Source organism: Telopea speciosissima, chromosome 7 (genome assembly GCF_018873765.1).
Source record: "Telopea speciosissima isolate NSW1024214 ecotype Mountain lineage chromosome 7, Tspe_v1, whole genome shotgun sequence".
Classification (NCBI taxonomy): Eukaryota; Viridiplantae; Streptophyta; class Magnoliopsida; order Proteales; family Proteaceae; genus Telopea; species Telopea speciosissima.
Genome location: NC_057922.1, coordinates 21,492,328 through 21,510,574, shown reverse-complemented (window position 1 = coordinate 21,510,574; position 18,247 = coordinate 21,492,328). Strand labels below are relative to the sequence as shown.

Here is an 18,247-nt window from a genome sequence, read left to right as displayed (position 1 = left end):
TACTCTTACCATTGGGAGTGATATGGAATTAAACATTTAAAATGTAAAGGCATAAGATGCTATTAAAAAACGTGTTTCAATTGGATGGCAAATAAAATATTATTATTACTCGTATCATTCGGAACGCTATAGAATTTGGTATTTAAAATGCTAAAAGAAAGGGGCCATAAAAAAACATTTAAAATACATTTGGGAAAGCATACACCCCTTTACTCTACTTGTAATATAAATCGACCCAAGATTTCAAAAAGTTAACGAATACATCCACTATAGTTTCAAAACCCTGTTAAAGTAACTGTTAATCATCCAGCATTACCTGTTAATGTGGTGTTGAGAGTGGACATAAAATGTCTATTTTACCTTTAGATACTCACTAACCTAAACAATGGGTGAAGAGATTCTCCTTTCTTCCATCTTCTTTCCAAAACCTTAATTTACATTTTACACAAAAAAAACCCAAAATAAAAACAAATAAAAAAAAATAAAAAAATCCGATGAAAAAGGCCACAACGATTCGAAAAATCCTCAAACCTATTCTCTGCTCTACCCAAACCCAGATTTTTCAATCAAGGTGAAATGTTTCATCATGTTTTTGAGATGTTTCAACTAACGGTTCAAAAAGTCCCCGAACCGATGCAGGGTTTTTTTCATCACATAAGAAGCAAAAGAAGAAGAAGAAGAGTTGGGTTCACTTTGATTACAGAGCTCATTTCAGGTCAAGAGATAGGGGAGAGTTTGGAAATCGCAATTGGGTTGGTCTGCTTGAGTTTTAGATTCGTTTACATTTGTTCTAGATTCTAATAGAGAAAACAACTAAAGAAAAATGTAAGCTGGGTCTTTAAATCGGAGGTTCTGATTCTTGAGTCCTTTGCAGCTTGTAAATGGATTTCTGAGTTTTTGGTCTAAATTTGAACAAGCTCAGGCTCTGATTAAAGTTGTCGTGAGTTTTGATTCCTGATTCTTTGCAGTACTGCCAGAGCCTCTAGACCCTCGATCTGTCTGGAAATAATCTCACTGGTACGATCCCTTATGAAATCTGCACCTGGTTGCCTTACCTTGTAACCCTAGATCCCTCCAACAACAGTCTCTCGGGCCCCATCCCCTTGGAACTTGGCAATTGCAGTTATCTCAACACACTTATCCTCAGTAATAACCGTCTTTCTGGTTCCATACCTCACAATCCTTCGGATCTGCATCGTCTCAAGAAGTTATCGGTGGCCAATAACGATCTCTCCGGCTCGATCCTTTCGTTCTTGTCCAATTATGACTCCGCTGACTTCGATGGCAACGACAGACTCTGCGGCAACACTCTTGGAACAAAGTGCAGTAGAGGTTTAAGCCGGAAAAACCTCATCATCATCGTAGCTGCCGGTATTTCTGGTGCCCTCTTTTCACTGCTTATTGCTCCTTCTATTATGCTCTTTTCGCGTAGCCCATATCTGAAACCTTAAGGCATTAAGTTAGGGTTCTGTACAGAACCCTAACTTCTCTCTTCTTCAACGCTTTCATATCCTTGTTTCACAATTCGGAAGGGCATTTGTAGGACTCTGTATCGTCCTTCATCAGTAGCTCCTCCAGCACGTCAATTCACGAGGAAGGGTTCGAGTTTACTTGAGCTCATCATCCATGGAGAATTGGGATTATAAAAACCCTTTTTAATGATTTGGATTATTTTACAGAGAACAGAGAGAAATAGATTGAGACGCAGGGTAGAACAAGGAAGAGATTTGAGAAGGATGATGGAAGAAGGGAAATCTCTTCACCCATTGGTATCTAAAGGGTAAAATGGATATTTCATGTCCACTCTCAACACCACGTTAGCAGTTAATGTTGGATGTAGGGATGTAAATGAATAGTCGAAATCTGTTTCTGTATCCGTGTCTGTATCTGTTTAGCACTATCCGAATCCATCCAAAAGCTAAACGGATACGGATACGGATACGGATAGGCTATAGCTATCCAAAAAACTATATTTACATGTAAATGGATAAAATATCCGATACATATTGGTGTCCGTACCCGTTTATCACTATCCGAATCCGTCCAAAAGCTAATCGGATGCAGATGCGGATATAACACTATTTGAGCTGAATCCGATCCATTTACATCCCTAATTGGATGGCTAACGATCATTTAGTTTAGCAGAGTTTAAAACTACAGGGGTTGTACTTGTTCACTTTTTGAAATCTTGGATCGATTTATATTTAACGCAAAGTACAGGGGTGGGGTGTGCACATAATTTATCCAATACGTTTTAATGTTTTTAAAGTGCAAAAAAAAGGGACGTGTCGTAAAAACACATTTAAAATGTGTTTTAATTAGCTATGGTCCAAACCAATTAGATGCTAAATGATTTGACATTTGATTAATGGTATGGTTGTTAGCACTTGGTTGAGGAAGTTTCTCAACTGCACTAGGTTATTTTCTGGTTCTGGTTCCAAATAGAAATGAAAGGAAGGATTGCGTAAGATATTAGGTTTGCAAATTTTCTCACTTAAAGGGGAATTAAAGAGAATGGAATTGAAATTTTCATACTTAAAAAAAGAACTTTTTTAATCATTACCTCATGTGACACATGTGACAATATATCTACCTCCAAATCATTCCATATTTGGTTATTTAATATCACTTTACTTCTTTTTTTTGGGTAAATAATGTCACTTTACTTTGCATCCATTTCCCTTTGGTTTAAAATGTAAAATAAATATTACATGTAAAATATATTTTTACTAAATATGATAAGAAATTTAAGTAATTTATACAATCACATGGGATAATGGTTACAAAAATTTCTTTTTTATGTTTGAAAAATTGCCCTTTCCTTCTTTTGAATTCTCCTTGCAACCAAACGGAGCTTAAGTTTCAAACTGAGTTTTTCCTCACCCATGGAAAAAGAGATCATGAGCATGAGTATTATCTTTTTTTTATTCTAGAAGGAGAGCATGAGTACTATCAATAGAGGATGAGATGACTAGGAGTTCAATCATGAGATCATTTCACGTTAAAAGTTTCCTGTCATGAAATCCCCATTTTCACTCAAATACATATTATAAGAGCCAACATGTTTATCATTTGTCTTCATCAAGCATCTCCTTGAGAGATACTAAGCATATGTGGGCATATCAAGATGCCTAAATTTGATATCGATAAGCATGCATGAAAAGGTTGGGGCGAGTGGTAAGAAAATGCCTTATGGTACAAGGTGATGAAGACAAGAGAATCAAACCCATGTATGACTTGGGTCAAATCAACTTGAAAATATCTTTGCATTCTTTTATTTTATTTTTTGGGTAAAGATTATCTTTGCTTTTCGTGGCTTGAAAAGTTGGTTAACCTTTTCGAACTAGTGTGTGCATCTAAACGCAAAAAAAAAAAAAACGAAGGAAAAATATCTGCTCTAACATGGAACACTTGTTTCTTTAAGATGTGATCAAGCTTGCCACTTGACATCATCTCAAGGGTCCCTATTTGTCCATAAATAAAAGGGCCGGCGGCCATAACCCTATCAACTAACAGTGAGAAAGCATCGTTTTGTTTCTTTTCTTCTACTGTCATTTTCGTGGTCCTTAGAGAGAGAGAGATCTTTTATTTTCCCAATTTTCTATCTAACCCCATAGCCAATTTAATTCAATCTCTTAAACAGCTTCAAGCCTTCAACACCCCTAGATTTCAGCTTCCATATCTCATTACTGCTCCAATATTCATACTTGATGGCTCTTGGTCAACCTTTATTTGCATCAAATTTCAGCACATTAGAGCACGAGTTTGGAGAAGCGTTCCTAGTAGCCTAGTTTGACCAAAAGTGTTCAAAGCAGCTTCAAGCGGATCCAGATCATCTACTGCTGAGCTGTCCGGTAGGACCGTGCTGCCCAGACACGGTGCTACGTGCAAAGACTGTCTTACCTCCACTCGGGCAAGGCATTTGGGCAGGGGTAAGGCGGACATTGCACGTAGCACCGTGTCTGGGCAGCAAGATTCTGCCGGGCAGCTCGACAGTAGAGGATCCAAATTGCCTTCAAGCACCTTCAAATTATGGTAAAAAGGTTCTAGGATCGACTTTTTTTTTATTTCAACCACCATAAATGGGAATCCATTTATTGAGGCGGGTTCAGATACAGAGAGGGATTATCACAGGGTATTTATTTCGAGAAATATAGTAAAACCTAGGAGGAGTTTGTGAACCCTAAGATGGTGGCCTTTCATTCACGAGATGGTGGAGAGAAACTTCATCCAAAGTTTTAATTCATTAATTTTATTTTCTTTTATTCCTTTTAGCATGCATTTCATCAAAAAATAGTATTTTCTTGTATTTTAATCTTGCATCTTGTATACACCATTGCTCCTACCTTCTTTTTCCTTGGGGGGGGGGGGGGGGTTAGGTGTTGACTTGTAGGCAATATAAGGTGTCGAAACAAAAAATTCATATCTCGATATATATCTAATGCACTCTAGGGTATTTAACAAAAATCAAGAGCAGATCATGTCCTTGTACAAGTACTGTCCAAGGCCCTCCAGAGCCAATCACATGGAATCCATTGTGAGACCCACAAGAAGAGTGGATTGCATGTGATTGGTTGTGGAGGGCCTTGGATGGTACGTGTACAAAGACATGATCTTGTGTCACAAAAATCATTAAAAAGGGGTTTAAGGTTACCTCTTTATGCCACAAGTGTAGTTTAGGAGTGCAACAAGGTTGGGCTTTTTAAACTAAGCCTAAGTTAGTCCAAGCCAGTCCAAAGTCAAGTTGAAATATCTCAACCCAGATCCAATCCTATCGGGCTTGAATCTGATTAGGCAGGCTGGATTGGGTTGACCCTAATTGACCCTGGCTCTAGGAGAGGGCCATCCAATCTCTCACTTGTTTGATTCTGCGATTTTGAGATCAAGCCACCTAGTATATTTCCATTTGGTTGCAGGTACTAAGAACAACAACCTCTTCTATGTGGTTCAAGAAATTGAGCTCTCCAGTGTAGGGTTTTAAGAATCAGATCAGTGAATCAGAACCGATTCGGATCCCATGAAATGAAAAGTAAAAGAGATTTCGCAATTGTGTTTCTTATATCCTTCTATTACAAAAAATTTGAAAAGCCCACTTTAGGCCTTAAATGAGGCAGAAGCCCATAATCGAGCATGGTTTCAAGAATTGGTATCAGATTAGCCCATTGATCGATTCGTATCAATATTGGTGGAGATCGATATCGATTCCTGGTTGATCCTGTATCGATGGGGACAAGAATTTAAAATATAAAAGAAAATCTGTTTTTTTTTTAAAAAGAAAACAAGGGTAATTCTGATCGATCCAGATCAGTATCGGTATCCGCAGGCTGATACCGATACCGATATTGGGTTTGGGCCTTGCAAGATGGAGCCTGGAGCTGGAGGGCATCCGCATACACATGCACAGGGTTTTATTTTACGGGATTTGTTGTTCTAACTTCAAATCTCAAACTGTCAGAACTTCAAAATCACAACTTCCAATTTTTTTCTGTAATGGAGCCTAGGCTTGTTTTGTCCAGTATTCATGAACTCCCTCCACATCTACTTCGGTATCTCGATGAAAACTTTAAGACCCAAGAAGATCTTAAGAGGGCTCCTACTCTGGCAATGGAATTGAAGAAAAGCTGCATAAATTTGGACAGGAATCTCACGAACCTGCAGAAGAATCTCTCTTCGATTGCTGCTTCATGGATTTCTCGTCCAAATAGCGCCACAATTGCCCTTCACCAGCTCAATATCAAGCTTCAAAACTTTCGCCTCCAAACATCTCAAGGTCTGGATCTTTTACCCTAAGTGGAACTCAAAATTCCCTCTCTCATTTCTCATTTTCTTTGTGCGTTATTTAGTTGGTTTCTTCTTCCTCCTCGTTAAAAAAAAAAAAATCCAGATTCTTTTTAATTTGACAGTATGTGTTTGGATTTTATGGGTTTTTGTTTTCTCTCCATTGGTTGACTTCTATGTTTTCATTTGGCGCTTTTATTTATGTAATAATTTTGGTGGAATTCAGATGGAGCGGGGATGGTGGGTTTAGAGAAAATACGGAAAATATTATGCGAGGAGTTGCCATTGCTTGCAAAGGAAGTGCGTCGAATTGAGACAGTTCGCTTTTATGCTGGTACGCATTGAATTGTTTCTACCAATCAGTCTCGATGCTTATAGTTCGTAGCTTCCCTTTCATAATGCTTTGTTTACTGTATTTCAAAGTGGTTTTCATTGTTGGGAGTTTGATGATATTGTGGTCGAGCTGTAGGACTACTTATTTGCAATACACCCAGCTTGAATGGATCAACAAAGTTGGGGAATTAATGAGTGTAACTTGAAACTATGGGTAGTTTAGGCACTGTTTGTTTCGTTGCAGAAATTTTTTTTTTTTTTTTTTTTTTTTTCAAATTTTACATGAAAATTTTCTTCCATGTAAAATACAAAAATTTTCCTACTTTTCAATGACTTTTTTATTTTTTTTGGGGGGGGTGGGGGGGTGGGCAACAAACAGTGGAAAATCCTATTCTACAGGAAAATTTTGCTTTCTCATCTTCTTACATGGGAACAAACGGAGCCAATGAATTTGATAAATCTGAAATTTTCAAGGCGTAAGGAGTCATGGGTCAAAGACCTTGTGGAAAAGATGCATAGAGATAGAGAGTTAATATGGCTTTGGCGTTAAATTTGGAATTTTGGGGAGTTTACTGGACTTGGTATGTATAAAATCACCACAATTTAGAAACATTGTCAGGGATCCTTAGTCGTAATGGACTCAATGGAATAGGCTTGTATTTCTAGGGAATTATTGGCTTTACCTCGTCTTCTGAACATATTATTGGGCTAGATTCTGATAAATCCATAATGTCATTTTCCATTAATTTCTAACGGCTATATTTTAATGGTTCTATTCCAACGGCTCTTTTCCAATGGCTATATTTCAACGGCTAGTTCCCCTTCCCCTATATATATTAGTATTGTGAAGTGTGAAGTGTAGAGAGAAGAAGAATTGCACTCCAATATAACCTCTTGTGGTTGAGTGAGTCCCTAAGCGACCTCAGAGTTAAGCAGTCCTTTCTGAACCTTGAATTAAGTGGTCCTCTTTGACCCTTGTTATCTTGTACTTGGTTCTTAATTCGGCAATAAAACTCTTCTATAATTTTTTGGGCTGCATCAATTTGGTATCAGAGAAAGTTCCAATCTTGAGCACCATGTCAGGGGTAGAGTATGAGTTGAAGAAGGTTGATCATGACACTTGGATGATGAAAATAGCTGCATCAAACTCGAGGACGAGTTTTTTGTAAAACGGGGGAGAATAATGAAGCCATAATGTCACTAATCATTAATTTCCAATCGCTTGATCCCAATGTTTATATTTCAATCACTTTATTCCAACGACTATTCAATGGCTCTATTCCAACCACTATATTTCAAAAACTCTTTTCCAAGGGCTAGTTCCCCTATATGTATATTTGAATTGTGAAGTATAGAGAGAAGGATGGGAGTCCAATGTAACATCTTGTGGTGAGTGAGTCACCATTTGAGTTTGAGGTCCTCTCTGACCCTTGTGATCTTGTACTTGGTTCTTATTCGGCAATAAAACTCTTCTATATATTTTTGAGCTGCATCAGAGTCAGAAATTGCTGTTCTGGTTTCCATATTTGATTAGATCCATTCAGTGAGAGTTTTCCAGTCATTTTTCTTTCAAAGATTTGTAGAGTTGATTCTATGTGTTGTCTTTGAACTTAACAGTCTCAGTCCATTGACCTGGTCAAATCATGTCCAAAAAAAAAAATGCAATTTATGAAATTATTTGATGGGGTTCTTGATTCGTATTTGAGTAATGACCAAGATATCCTAGAAGAGATCTAACACTAGCATTTGACTGACAAATTTTAATGGCATTCGAATGCTGTAAAAACTATAGTTGAAGTTAAGCTCCTATGTGCCTGAAGCATAGCGGTATCTTTTCTGGAGAAGGTAAGAAGGGTTGCAACCCAGTCCTAAGCTTGGATGAATGAGTATGGATGCATCAAGTTGGCAACTGGCATCCAAAACCTTTTAGCGTGGATCTTTAATAGTTGTTATTTTGACCTTATGCTAGGGTATGTGTAGCCAACCTTAGGTAGTTGGGATGAGGTTTAATGTTTTGAGTTTAGTTGAATATGTTTAGTTATTCATCCCACCCTGGGAGAAGATCCTAATTGAGTTGGAGAACATAGTCCCACATTTCCCCTCGCATATAGGTTATCTCCATGTCCTTACAGGAGAACATAATTTTTTCAACTGATTCCCCATTACTTTTTATAAATTTCCTAGTATGTTGAATTCTAAGCAATAATAAAGCTTCTAGCGTCCTGTTCTGTCTGTGGGTAGAATCTTTTTCCATTACCTGCAGCTCATGCAGAATGATACTGAAAAAAGGAAAAGCAGCTGCGAGAGTAACACCAGATGGTCAATTTCATAGCACGAAATAGTCCAAGAACCACCATCTGGCTTGAGAGAATTCCAGGAGCAACTCTTAGCCACAGTATAAATGAAAGAGGCTTAGTGCACTAGGTTTCAAGCAATTGTTCATTCAGGTACCAGCAATGTCATAAGTATTTCTGCTGGTACAATTTATGTGTTTCTGATTATGCTTAATTTATGGCTTTAGAAGCCAGGAACTTGTTCCTTCACACCCAAACATGGCAGGATGGAGGTTTGGAATGGAGTCAGCTTCGTATCATTACGCAGATCCAAACCCTTGAAATTGTCTGTGATTCATGGAACCAGCTTCATATCATGAAGCAAATCCATACCCTTGGAAGTTGTCTGTGATTCATGGGAGTTCAGAACTCCAACTTCTCACCATTTTGAACGTCTGGACATGCGAAGATTGTTCTCAATTTTTTAAATGACATGAACAAATGAAAGTGAATGTTCAGAAGGTTCAGTTCTTCATTTTTAAAAAGACACATCGTACCCTCTGGATGATATACGATGTTGTCAACCTTGCTGAATTTTCAATCTGCACTGGAATAGGTATCCAAGTTATGAAGCAGTGGCAAGAGTTCTTGGCTTTAATCAGAGAATACAAGTGGTAGAACCCGGAGATCATGTAGGTACTGGCAAAGCCTTCCTACCATCAAGTGGGAAGGCTTCCAATAAAAGTGGTTTCTGTAACTTACAATGATTAATAGGAAAACCCAGTTAACCCGTTTCTGTTGTTGGACTAGCCTCTAGGAGGAGGAGACCAAGGGCCATTCTGATATTGGATCTTTAGGAAAGAAGCTAAAATTTTAAGTTTTAAATTTCCAAACTGGCACTAGTTCTGTAAGTCTTCTTACAACCCACTAGATTTTCTTCTTCATAAGGGGAAGAATATGAGTTTTATATCTATATTGGACTTTCGATTTTATGTTGTTATTTTCACAAGGTTGTAAATAATCCAATATTTAGTGAGATGACTTTAGTAGTTGACTGAATCGTTTGAATTAGTGGAAGGAAATGAGGCTTCTGGCTCGACTGGTCCCAATGGAGAGGAGAGTTTGACTGCGAAGGAGGCAGGGGCGCGTCTAGTTGTATACTTGTATCATATATAAGATCACAGCTGCATTTAGAAGTGATTTTTTCATCTTCTTAAAGCCGATAATGATCTCACTTTCAAAAGTGTCTCAACGTGATAGTGTACACGTAGCTCCATAGTGGAGTGGCTACCAGGCGACTGACATATCAGACCTGGTAAAAAAGTAACTGAAAGAAGGACCAAGGACAGTATTATCCTAAACATAGTTCAAAATCTCGCGAAATCTCGATCGAGATTTCGGAAATTTCGGAAATTTCTACCTCCTCAAAACGAAATGCCACCTCGAATAAAAAAAATACAAAAATTCGATCGAAATTCTCGAAATTTCAAGATATCTCGAGATTTTTTCAAAATTTCACGAGATTTCGAGTTTCTCGAGAAATTGCTTTATATAAATGAACATGTTTCATCAGTCTCGGTCGGAATTTCGACCGAGACTGAGAAACAGCTCTGGTTTTGCACTTTTGCTTGGTTTTTTAAGGTTTTTGCTCATTTCTTCTCCATTCTTCCACTTCCCACTTGAATCCTTGCCGCATCTACGCCGGAATCACTTGGAGAACAAACTTCTTAGCACATCTGTGAAGCCTTTCCACTATTCCAGGTAAAACCATATTCTCAAAATTTTTTTTTTTTTAGGGAAATGCATGATCAACATGTTTGTTTGTGATGAAATAAATATATGTTAGACACCGGAAGCCGATCTACGACTTCACGGTGTCGAAATTTTTTTTGGTATATATATTATTTATTTATTTTTCTGCTTCAAAAATTGGATTTATTTTCAACAAAAATAAAAAAATAATAGGGGTTATGTATATTGTATGGTGATGAATTAAATATATGTTAGACACCATTGGCCGATCTACGGGGTTATGTTGGACTCATATCATAGTGGATCAGTGGGTAGTACTTCTTCATAGTTTGGTGACCTATATCCTAGGATAGGTTACCTTCAGCATGTTGATGATGCAGTTAACATGGCCACTGTGGATGACTACACTCGCTTCTTCTCCCAGACTATGACGTGGCATGCATTTGTCCTACAGTCAGAGAGCAATACACGTCGGCTCCAGTGGAGGAGTGGGGTTGATCCTAGACGGCGGAGTAGTTAGTATTAGCAAATTTGTAAACATTTGAGATGAATGATGACTAGTTGACTACTTGACTTGTAGCCTTGTAGGGGACAATTGGGGATATTGACATATTGTGATTTGGAATGTTTGATATCACCTTCTTAAATCTTAACTCTTAAGTTGTTATTTGTTAACTTGTTATTGACTTGATGTTTTATGTACTTAATATTATGATTTATGACTTAACTTATGAGTCATTATGTTTTCAACTTAGTTCTAAGTCAATTTACTTGTTTAATGTACAATGTGTGTGTGTAATTAACTAAGTTATACACTTATACATTAGGGTTCGACCGTACGTTGCCAATCAATGGTGCACATCCAAAACACCATTTTGGGTGACTATTTTTGCAATTTGAACATTTAAATGTGTTTATATAGTCTAAAATAGGGTTTCCATGAAGTTTCAGGCCTTAACTTGGCCTAAAACCCACCGAAATGATCTATCGAAACATACAAAAAAAATACAATATTTCGATCGAAATATCCGAAATTTAGAATATTTCGGATATTTCAGTCAGCCCGAAATACCGAAACGAAACGAGTTCTCGAACTATGATCCTAAAGGAGAAGGAGGAGGAAGAGGAGCTCATTCGGATGGAATCGAATGATTATGAGATACAATAGGAGACACATCCTACAGGAGAGAGCATTTAGACAATTCACCTTTTTTACAGGTAAGTCTGCTGGGAGGAATTTCTTGGGGCGTATTACAATTTTTCACCGAGGAGGTGGATCGAAGCGATTGCATCATCGAATTGATCTGAAACAAAGCACTTCATCTATGGGCATTGTAGAAAGGACAGAATATGACCCTAATCGCTCTTCTCGGATCCCTCCAGTACGATGGATTGAGGGGGGTGCAGCTACACTGCCAAAGTAAATGCAACACAATAGAGGAGTTTGCTCTGCCGCGTAAGATCCTCAAACCTACCACAACCATCATCTGTGGCAACAAACAAATCTTTAACCCAAGTTACCCAACAAGTGCTCTCCGAACCAAGCTAGGTAGTTTCCTATCAGTAGGTTCACCAACCACAGATCGAGATCGATATCCTCACTAGCACTACCCATAGAGGCAGCGCTTCACCAGGGAAAAAAGCTTGAACTGCCGCAATTACAACTCGGCAGTCGGCACTATTCACATTATCCTTGGAAGCTTTTACCTTGTTGAAAATATTCCCGAAATCATTTTTCCCAATCTTTAAGGTGCCACTTCAACGTAGACACACTGACCAACCACCCGTCCACCCTTACGAATGATAGAACATATAAGAAATTGACCCTCGTATCACACTCTCAAGGAGAAGCAAGAGACTGCATTGATCACATTTGATTTATTAGTATGTAGAGGCCTTTGAAGACCACTACCAAATCAAGAGGTTGCAGGATTTGATCAGCTGGTGCAGGATTGAATATTTTCACATTTAATATTTACTTGAGTGGTTGTTCAGGCATAGTTGTCAAGGCGTCACCTAGGCACCTTGTTGGTGTCCAGGCCCCCTCCAATGGCTTGGGTCGCCTATACGCCGTGACAACTATGTGTCCTGGATTGTTGGTTGAGTTGATTTATGAGATAATAGCTTGGAGGAACTGTTAAGTTTATTATTGCTTGTTATTTTTTGTTGGTGACTTGTGAAGGTACTTTGTAATAACTATTGACCTTAACACAATTCTAGGACAACAGATAAAGCATATTCTTTAATCTGTCCTGGATTCTTTACATGTGTAGGCTTTAGCATGTGTATATTTCAAGTTTAATTTTACCATGCAATTGCTCCACCACTGAGTTTGGTTCAGAAGTTTCTGCATTCTCAGAGGTCATGTTCATGTCTACCCCCTCAATTCCACCTGTAGAACACTTTTTGAAACTGCTGCATATGGAGTCTTTTCATCCAAACAAGAGTAAATATCATCCCCCTCCCCTCTAAGTATCCATAATATCAAACCCCTCCCCCGGGTTTTGAATAATGATAATACCCTCCCCTACTTTTGAAAGATTCTATCAACCGTACCCTAAGTGGCTAACGGTGATAAAACAGCAGTTCAAAAGACGATATTACCCTTTTACAACAGCTGAGTTGAATATCGGTTTATTAGGATAAAACCGTAAACCAGTGCACTGGTTTGGACCGTTCCACTTGCACCAAACCAACCGACCACACCAGATTTTTAAAATGCACAAACAAATCCCTATTTCCTTTGCCAAACCCTATGACGAATACTCTGCTAGAAGGAATGAGAGGCTGAAGAGGAAGAATTTTGGTGAAACAGAGGAGGTTTCTAGGAGTAGTGTTGGTGGTCTTGGTGTTGTCGTTGAATCTGGGAAATGGATGGATTCAAAGAAATACGAGAAGTTGAGGAAATCGGTCCCTGCAAACTTCTCGATTGGGGGAATCGAGACTCCCAGATATTCTCTGTGGAGCAGCACTAAGGCCAAGGAGAACAAGAAGCCCAACATACCCATAAATGCCAAGAGGCCTGTGGGTGATGGAGATCGTAAAGTAGTCGAAGTTCACAGGGTTCGAAAAAGCTGAAAGCTGCAGATGGTTTGCTATCTTACTCTGGAGTTTTGGGGATTTGCTTTAGAAAGGAAAGCTTTGATGACAACAACATTCATCTTGTTTTGGGTTTTTCTTATGGACTTGGATATTCTTATGGAATCTCTTTATCTAGGGCGATATATGATTGTGCTTCTTAGGGAATTTTTCCATAGTTTTCTGAAAGATAAAAAGTGATTTTTCTTTAATAGATATAGGAAACTAATTCAAGGAAAATGATTTTACTGTGTTTTTTTAGGATGCATTTTAGATTAATAATGTGCAAAAGTGCTTTTCGTTCATCTTCTTGAAGAAAAAGTGTTTTTTGCTACTGCCCTGTGCCCTGCGATTTGGGGATTTTGACGAACGAAACCAGAGCAGGTGAAAATAGGGTTTTGGTTTTGTTTTCTACTTCTGGGTTTGGTCAGTTTGAAATGGTCTGTTTTGTTTTAACAGGCGGTTTAACCCATCTAACCGTCTTCTATAAGGAAATTTGAATCCTTTCAAAAATGTCCGTTAGATTCCTCTGCCGCCACGTGTCGCTCTCACAATAGAAGATCTGAATCCAAGGGGTTTTGGGGTTGAAGAGGGCAAAATTGGAGTAAAATTACATTAAGGGTATTATGGGGTTTTAGAAAATTTGTAAATGCCACATGATCACTTAATGGCGTTTTTTAACGTTAAGGGTACGGTTGATAGAATCTTTCAAAATAGGGGAGGGCATTATCATTATTCAAAACCCGGGATAGGGGTTTGATATTATGGATACTTAGAGGGGAGGGGGGTGACATTTACTCTGCAAACAATTGAGGTATATGATGAGGAGTTTCAAATTTGGTCTCTCGTTCCAAAGTTACAAGCATCATGTTGTAGTATTGCAGGCTTGCTGTAAATGGTTCAAAATAATTCTAAACTGTGGCAAGAATTAGTCAGTCCTTTTCCTTGGCCTGTAAATATATATATATTTTTTTCCTGTTAATCACTTTTTATAGAATGCTGATCTCTATGTATCTTTGTTATTTGTTCATGATATATGACCTTCAGACAACACTTAATACTCTGTAATCTATTATTTTCACTTCTTACATCGCAGAGACCACCCTACAGTTAGAAGCTCTGGTCGGAGATCTTGAAGATGCAGTTTTCTCTATCATGAATAGAAACACATGGGACATCTTTCAGGCAAATCTATCACATGCATCAAGTCCAACTGTGAGGCTTGCTGGTTGTTTTATCGTTAATGTTTATTGTTTTTATGTTGGATTGATGGCAGTAGAAATATGGCCAAGGGCCGAAAAGGGTTGACTCCATTCTATTCTAGGAATGCAGGCTTTTGGACAAAAGAAAGAAAAACTACTTCTCGCTGTAAAAGCCATGAATAATATTGAGGATATATTGGTAAGTATTTCTAGACGTCAGCCTCAATGGGGTCGTCTTCTGAATTCTGTTGATGGTAGAGTAGATAAAGCTCTTGCTGTTCTCAGGCCTCAAGCTCTCACAGATCACAAAATTCTCCTTTCTTCTATTGGTTGGCCACCACCCCTTCTGACTTCCGAACAAGGAAGTGAAAATAGTTCAGGCCTCCCAAACCCACTGGTTCTGATGCAAGGAGACAAAAAGGACAGATATTGTGAAAGTTTTCTAGCTGTTTGTGCTTTGCAGCATATACATACCAAGAGAGAAAAACGAAAAATGAATATTGTAGAGCAAAAGGTGGATAATAGTTTAGATCTTTGGACTATAGAAGCTTTGGTTTCACCTATTGCCTCCAGGGCTGAACACCATTTTTCAAAATGGTTGGAACAACCCAAGTTTATGTTTGCTCTCGTGTATAGACATACGCGGGATTTTGTTCAAGGAGTGGAAGATGTTTTGCAGCCTTTGATTGACAAAGCAAGGTTGGTGGGCTATAGCGCCAAGGAAGCTTGGGTGTCAGCAATGGTTAAGATGCTTGCAGGGTACCTTTCAACGAGAAAATTTTCTGTCCTTGCTGAAAGATACAAAGATAAAGATAACAAGCGGGAGGTGACTTCTTCATGGCTTCATCTTGTGGACCTTCTCATTGCTTTTGATAAAAGGATGCTATCACTTGCAAGTTTGGGAACTCCACACTTTCAAGAGAACTTGAGAGTATCAATGTTGTCGATATTTTGTGATCGACCTGACTGGCTCAGAATTTGGGCCAAGATAGAACTCAAAGATGCCTGGAAAAAACTGAAGGTGGATTTGAAAGATGAGAGAGCTTGGATGATTGATTCAAAAGCAAAGTACGAGTTTCATACTACCCAAGAACCTGAACCATTTATGCTCTCTACCAGGCAAGACCATAAAGCCCCATTAATTGCAGAAGCAGCTGTTAAAATAACGTGGGCAATGATCGAACGTTCCCAATCTCTACCAAACATCCTGATCCGAATACAATTTATTAGATTATCAGCAGACAGTTTTTTGTGGCAGTTCCTTAATTTGTTGTTTCAGCACTGCAAGGGGGCACAATTAAGATCCGGATATATAGAAAATGAAACATTAGTGAGTGTATCTGCATCTATTAATGCTGCTAGGTATTGTGAATCTGTTCTGCGGGAATGGAGTGCAGATGTGGACTTCTTGGAGATGAGTATTGCTGAGGGTGATTCACATATCCAGGCAGATGGTCTAGATGATCAAAGTTGCTTCTTTGTAGAACAAATAAAAAGCTTTATTGAGCTGGAGACTGACTGGCTAATGGAAATAATCGCGTATCTTCTCCAACAATTCAACACTCTTGCCTGGGAATATGTCCAAAACAAGCAAAAGTGGGGGCAAGAGCAAGAGTTCATTGGCACAAAAAACGTAATGGGGACTGGGGTATTGACTGTATCTGTTGATTTTGCTGAAGCACTGGATTCTCTGAGAAGTCAGCTTGGTATTTTGAGGGAGGTTCTTAACTCAAAGGACTTCTTGGATCTATGGAGAAGTGTTACAGATGGAATTGACCATTTTATATTCCACAGCATCATCATGAGTAATGCAAGATTCACTGTTCAAGGAGCTGGTCAGTTCGCAACTGATATGCAGGCATTGTTCCTTGTTTTCAGGCCTTTCTGTGTCCGGCCTGAAGCGTTTTTACCCTGTATCAGGGATTCTATGAAGCTGTTAGAGATGGATGAACAACAAGTGAATCAGTTGAGAGTTTTATTGAATGATGCAGAAGGAAATGAATCCATGCGTTTCCATGGAATTGCACACATATCTTGCAGTCTAGCTGAGAAGATTTTGAGGAGTAGGAATTTTGCAGGGTGATCGGTTTTAATAGTTTAAATTATTGTAGCTGCGCTTCATTGTACATATTTAGACCTTAAATTAAGGATCAAAACTTGGTACAGGAGATGGAATTGGGCTGGCATGGATCATGATCTTGAGGGGCAGATCCAACCTTATCCTGCTTGATCTTTGGCCAGTGTACTGAGCTATCAGATGGATCACTGTCAACGCAATCCTGCATGGCTGATACATCAAACATTTGATCCGTCTGATTGATGAAAATTTGCAGCCTTCAGTTCCCCTGAATGCAAGATTCTCTCTTCTTCCACATACACTTGCACGCACATATACATACATACATACATACGCATAGACACACCGTGTTCAGACTTTCTTATAAAAAAAACCTGAATGTACAATCAATGAGGAAGATTAGTCGTAAAATATTAAAAAACAAACATTGGTTGAAGATTGCAAGCTAGAACTTTTGGTAGGAAACTAACTTCACTTTCTGTATTTTCGTTTAAAAGAGAAGGGAGAGGGTTGGGCATGTCGTCAGCTTTCGGTAAACAAGTGGCATATACCAATCACAGGACTGAATGCAAGAGGAATTATAGATGGTTTGAAACCCCCCCTATAAAAACCAACTCCATTTTGTGTTATAGACTTGTAATTATAGATGGTTTGAAACCATCAGAGACATTAGTTAAAATCAACTGGATGGACAAAAAAACAGAATGGCTAAATGTTTGTTTACAGATATTTTTGGGGGGTTTTTACCAAAAAAAAAAAAATGATTTTTTTGAGGTCTTTGTCACCCCATCTTCCCCCCCCCCCTTCTTTAATGTTTTTTTTCCCTCGTAGGATTTGTTGGAGTCCAAATTTCATGATGTCCACAACATTGTCAACATCATCATAAAATTCATAGTTTGAGTTTTAATTAATCTGGATCAACTTGTGACAATTTCTTTTAAAATTGTGGGAAAAATTTGTTTGTATTTAAAAAATAAAACTATTTTTATGGGTCATATGATTGAGATAGATTGTCAATTTTAAGGATGTAGGTTATTGAGATAGATTTCCCATCTAAACATTAGAATATTAGAGTATTGTTACCAAGTGGGACTTGGGAGATTAACTTATAGATGCCACGGTCCTCTGCCAAAAGGTAAGATTCGTTTCCCCGCTCTTCCCCTGGTACTAGCAAGAGGTATTTGTTTGCTCACCTTACACCAGTTTGGAGGGTAAAATTTTTTCATAAGAAAAAGATGAAGAAAGGGTAATGGGTTCTTACCCACCTAGTTAAATGAGTAGGGGGAAGGTAAAGGTCTCTTATCATGCACATTTAGCTGCATTGGGCTTCTCTGTAGCATGACAGGGGAGTGTAGTGCACATTCAACGACCTGTAGTGTTTGAGCACGTAGCCCAACACCCCACCTGTGTGCTGAAGCATTACAGGTCGTCAGATGGTGCGTTACATTCCCAGTCGCGCTATAGAGGACCCAAATCCCATTTATCCATGTTAGGGAGTCTTGTTTACAAGGTATAGCTATACTATTTAATTTTTTTGGTGATTACGTGGCTACACTATCTCTCTCAAAAGATATTCCAATGTTGAGAACAATATTTTAAATTTTGCATATACTACACTCTTTCTTTCTAAGATATGCCGATACTAAAATGTAAAATCTAGGCAATAGCAGTTATACCATTAATGTATGAAAACCTAAGTAAATATTTAAAATTTGTTTAGGCTAAAGATATTAAGATGACTCGCCAACTTTTAG

The 18,247-nt window shown here is 38.4% G+C and overlaps 1 protein-coding gene across 1 annotated transcript; it reads left to right on the top strand.

The window, feature by feature from the left end:
- The first annotated feature begins 5,419 nt into the window (after window positions 1-5,419).
- Window positions 5,420-16,642, top strand: LOC122669201 (RINT1-like protein MAG2L). Its single transcript, XM_043865897.1, has 4 exons — window positions 5,420-5,770; window positions 6,005-6,112; window positions 14,311-14,429; window positions 14,547-16,642. Exons 1-4 carry the CDS (start codon window positions 5,491-5,493, stop codon window positions 16,497-16,499), a joined length of 2,460 nt encoding a protein of 819 aa, XP_043721832.1. The 5' UTR covers window positions 5,420-5,490; the 3' UTR covers window positions 16,500-16,642.
- Window positions 16,643-18,247: the final 1,605 nt, after the last annotated feature.

Bases quoted from the DNA above. Each gene is read 5' to 3' on its own strand.
- LOC122669201 (XM_043865897.1), top strand. From the start codon at position 5,491: ATGGAGCCTAGGCTTGTTTTGTCCAGTATTCATGAACTCCCTCCACAT. The intron at 6,113-14,310 runs GTACGCATTGAA...CTTACATCGCAG, and splicing joins GACAGTTCGCTTTTATGCTG to AGACCACCCTACAGTTAGAA. The intron at 14,430-14,546 runs GTGAGGCTTGCT...CTAGGAATGCAG, and splicing joins CACATGCATCAAGTCCAACT to GCTTTTGGACAAAAGAAAGA.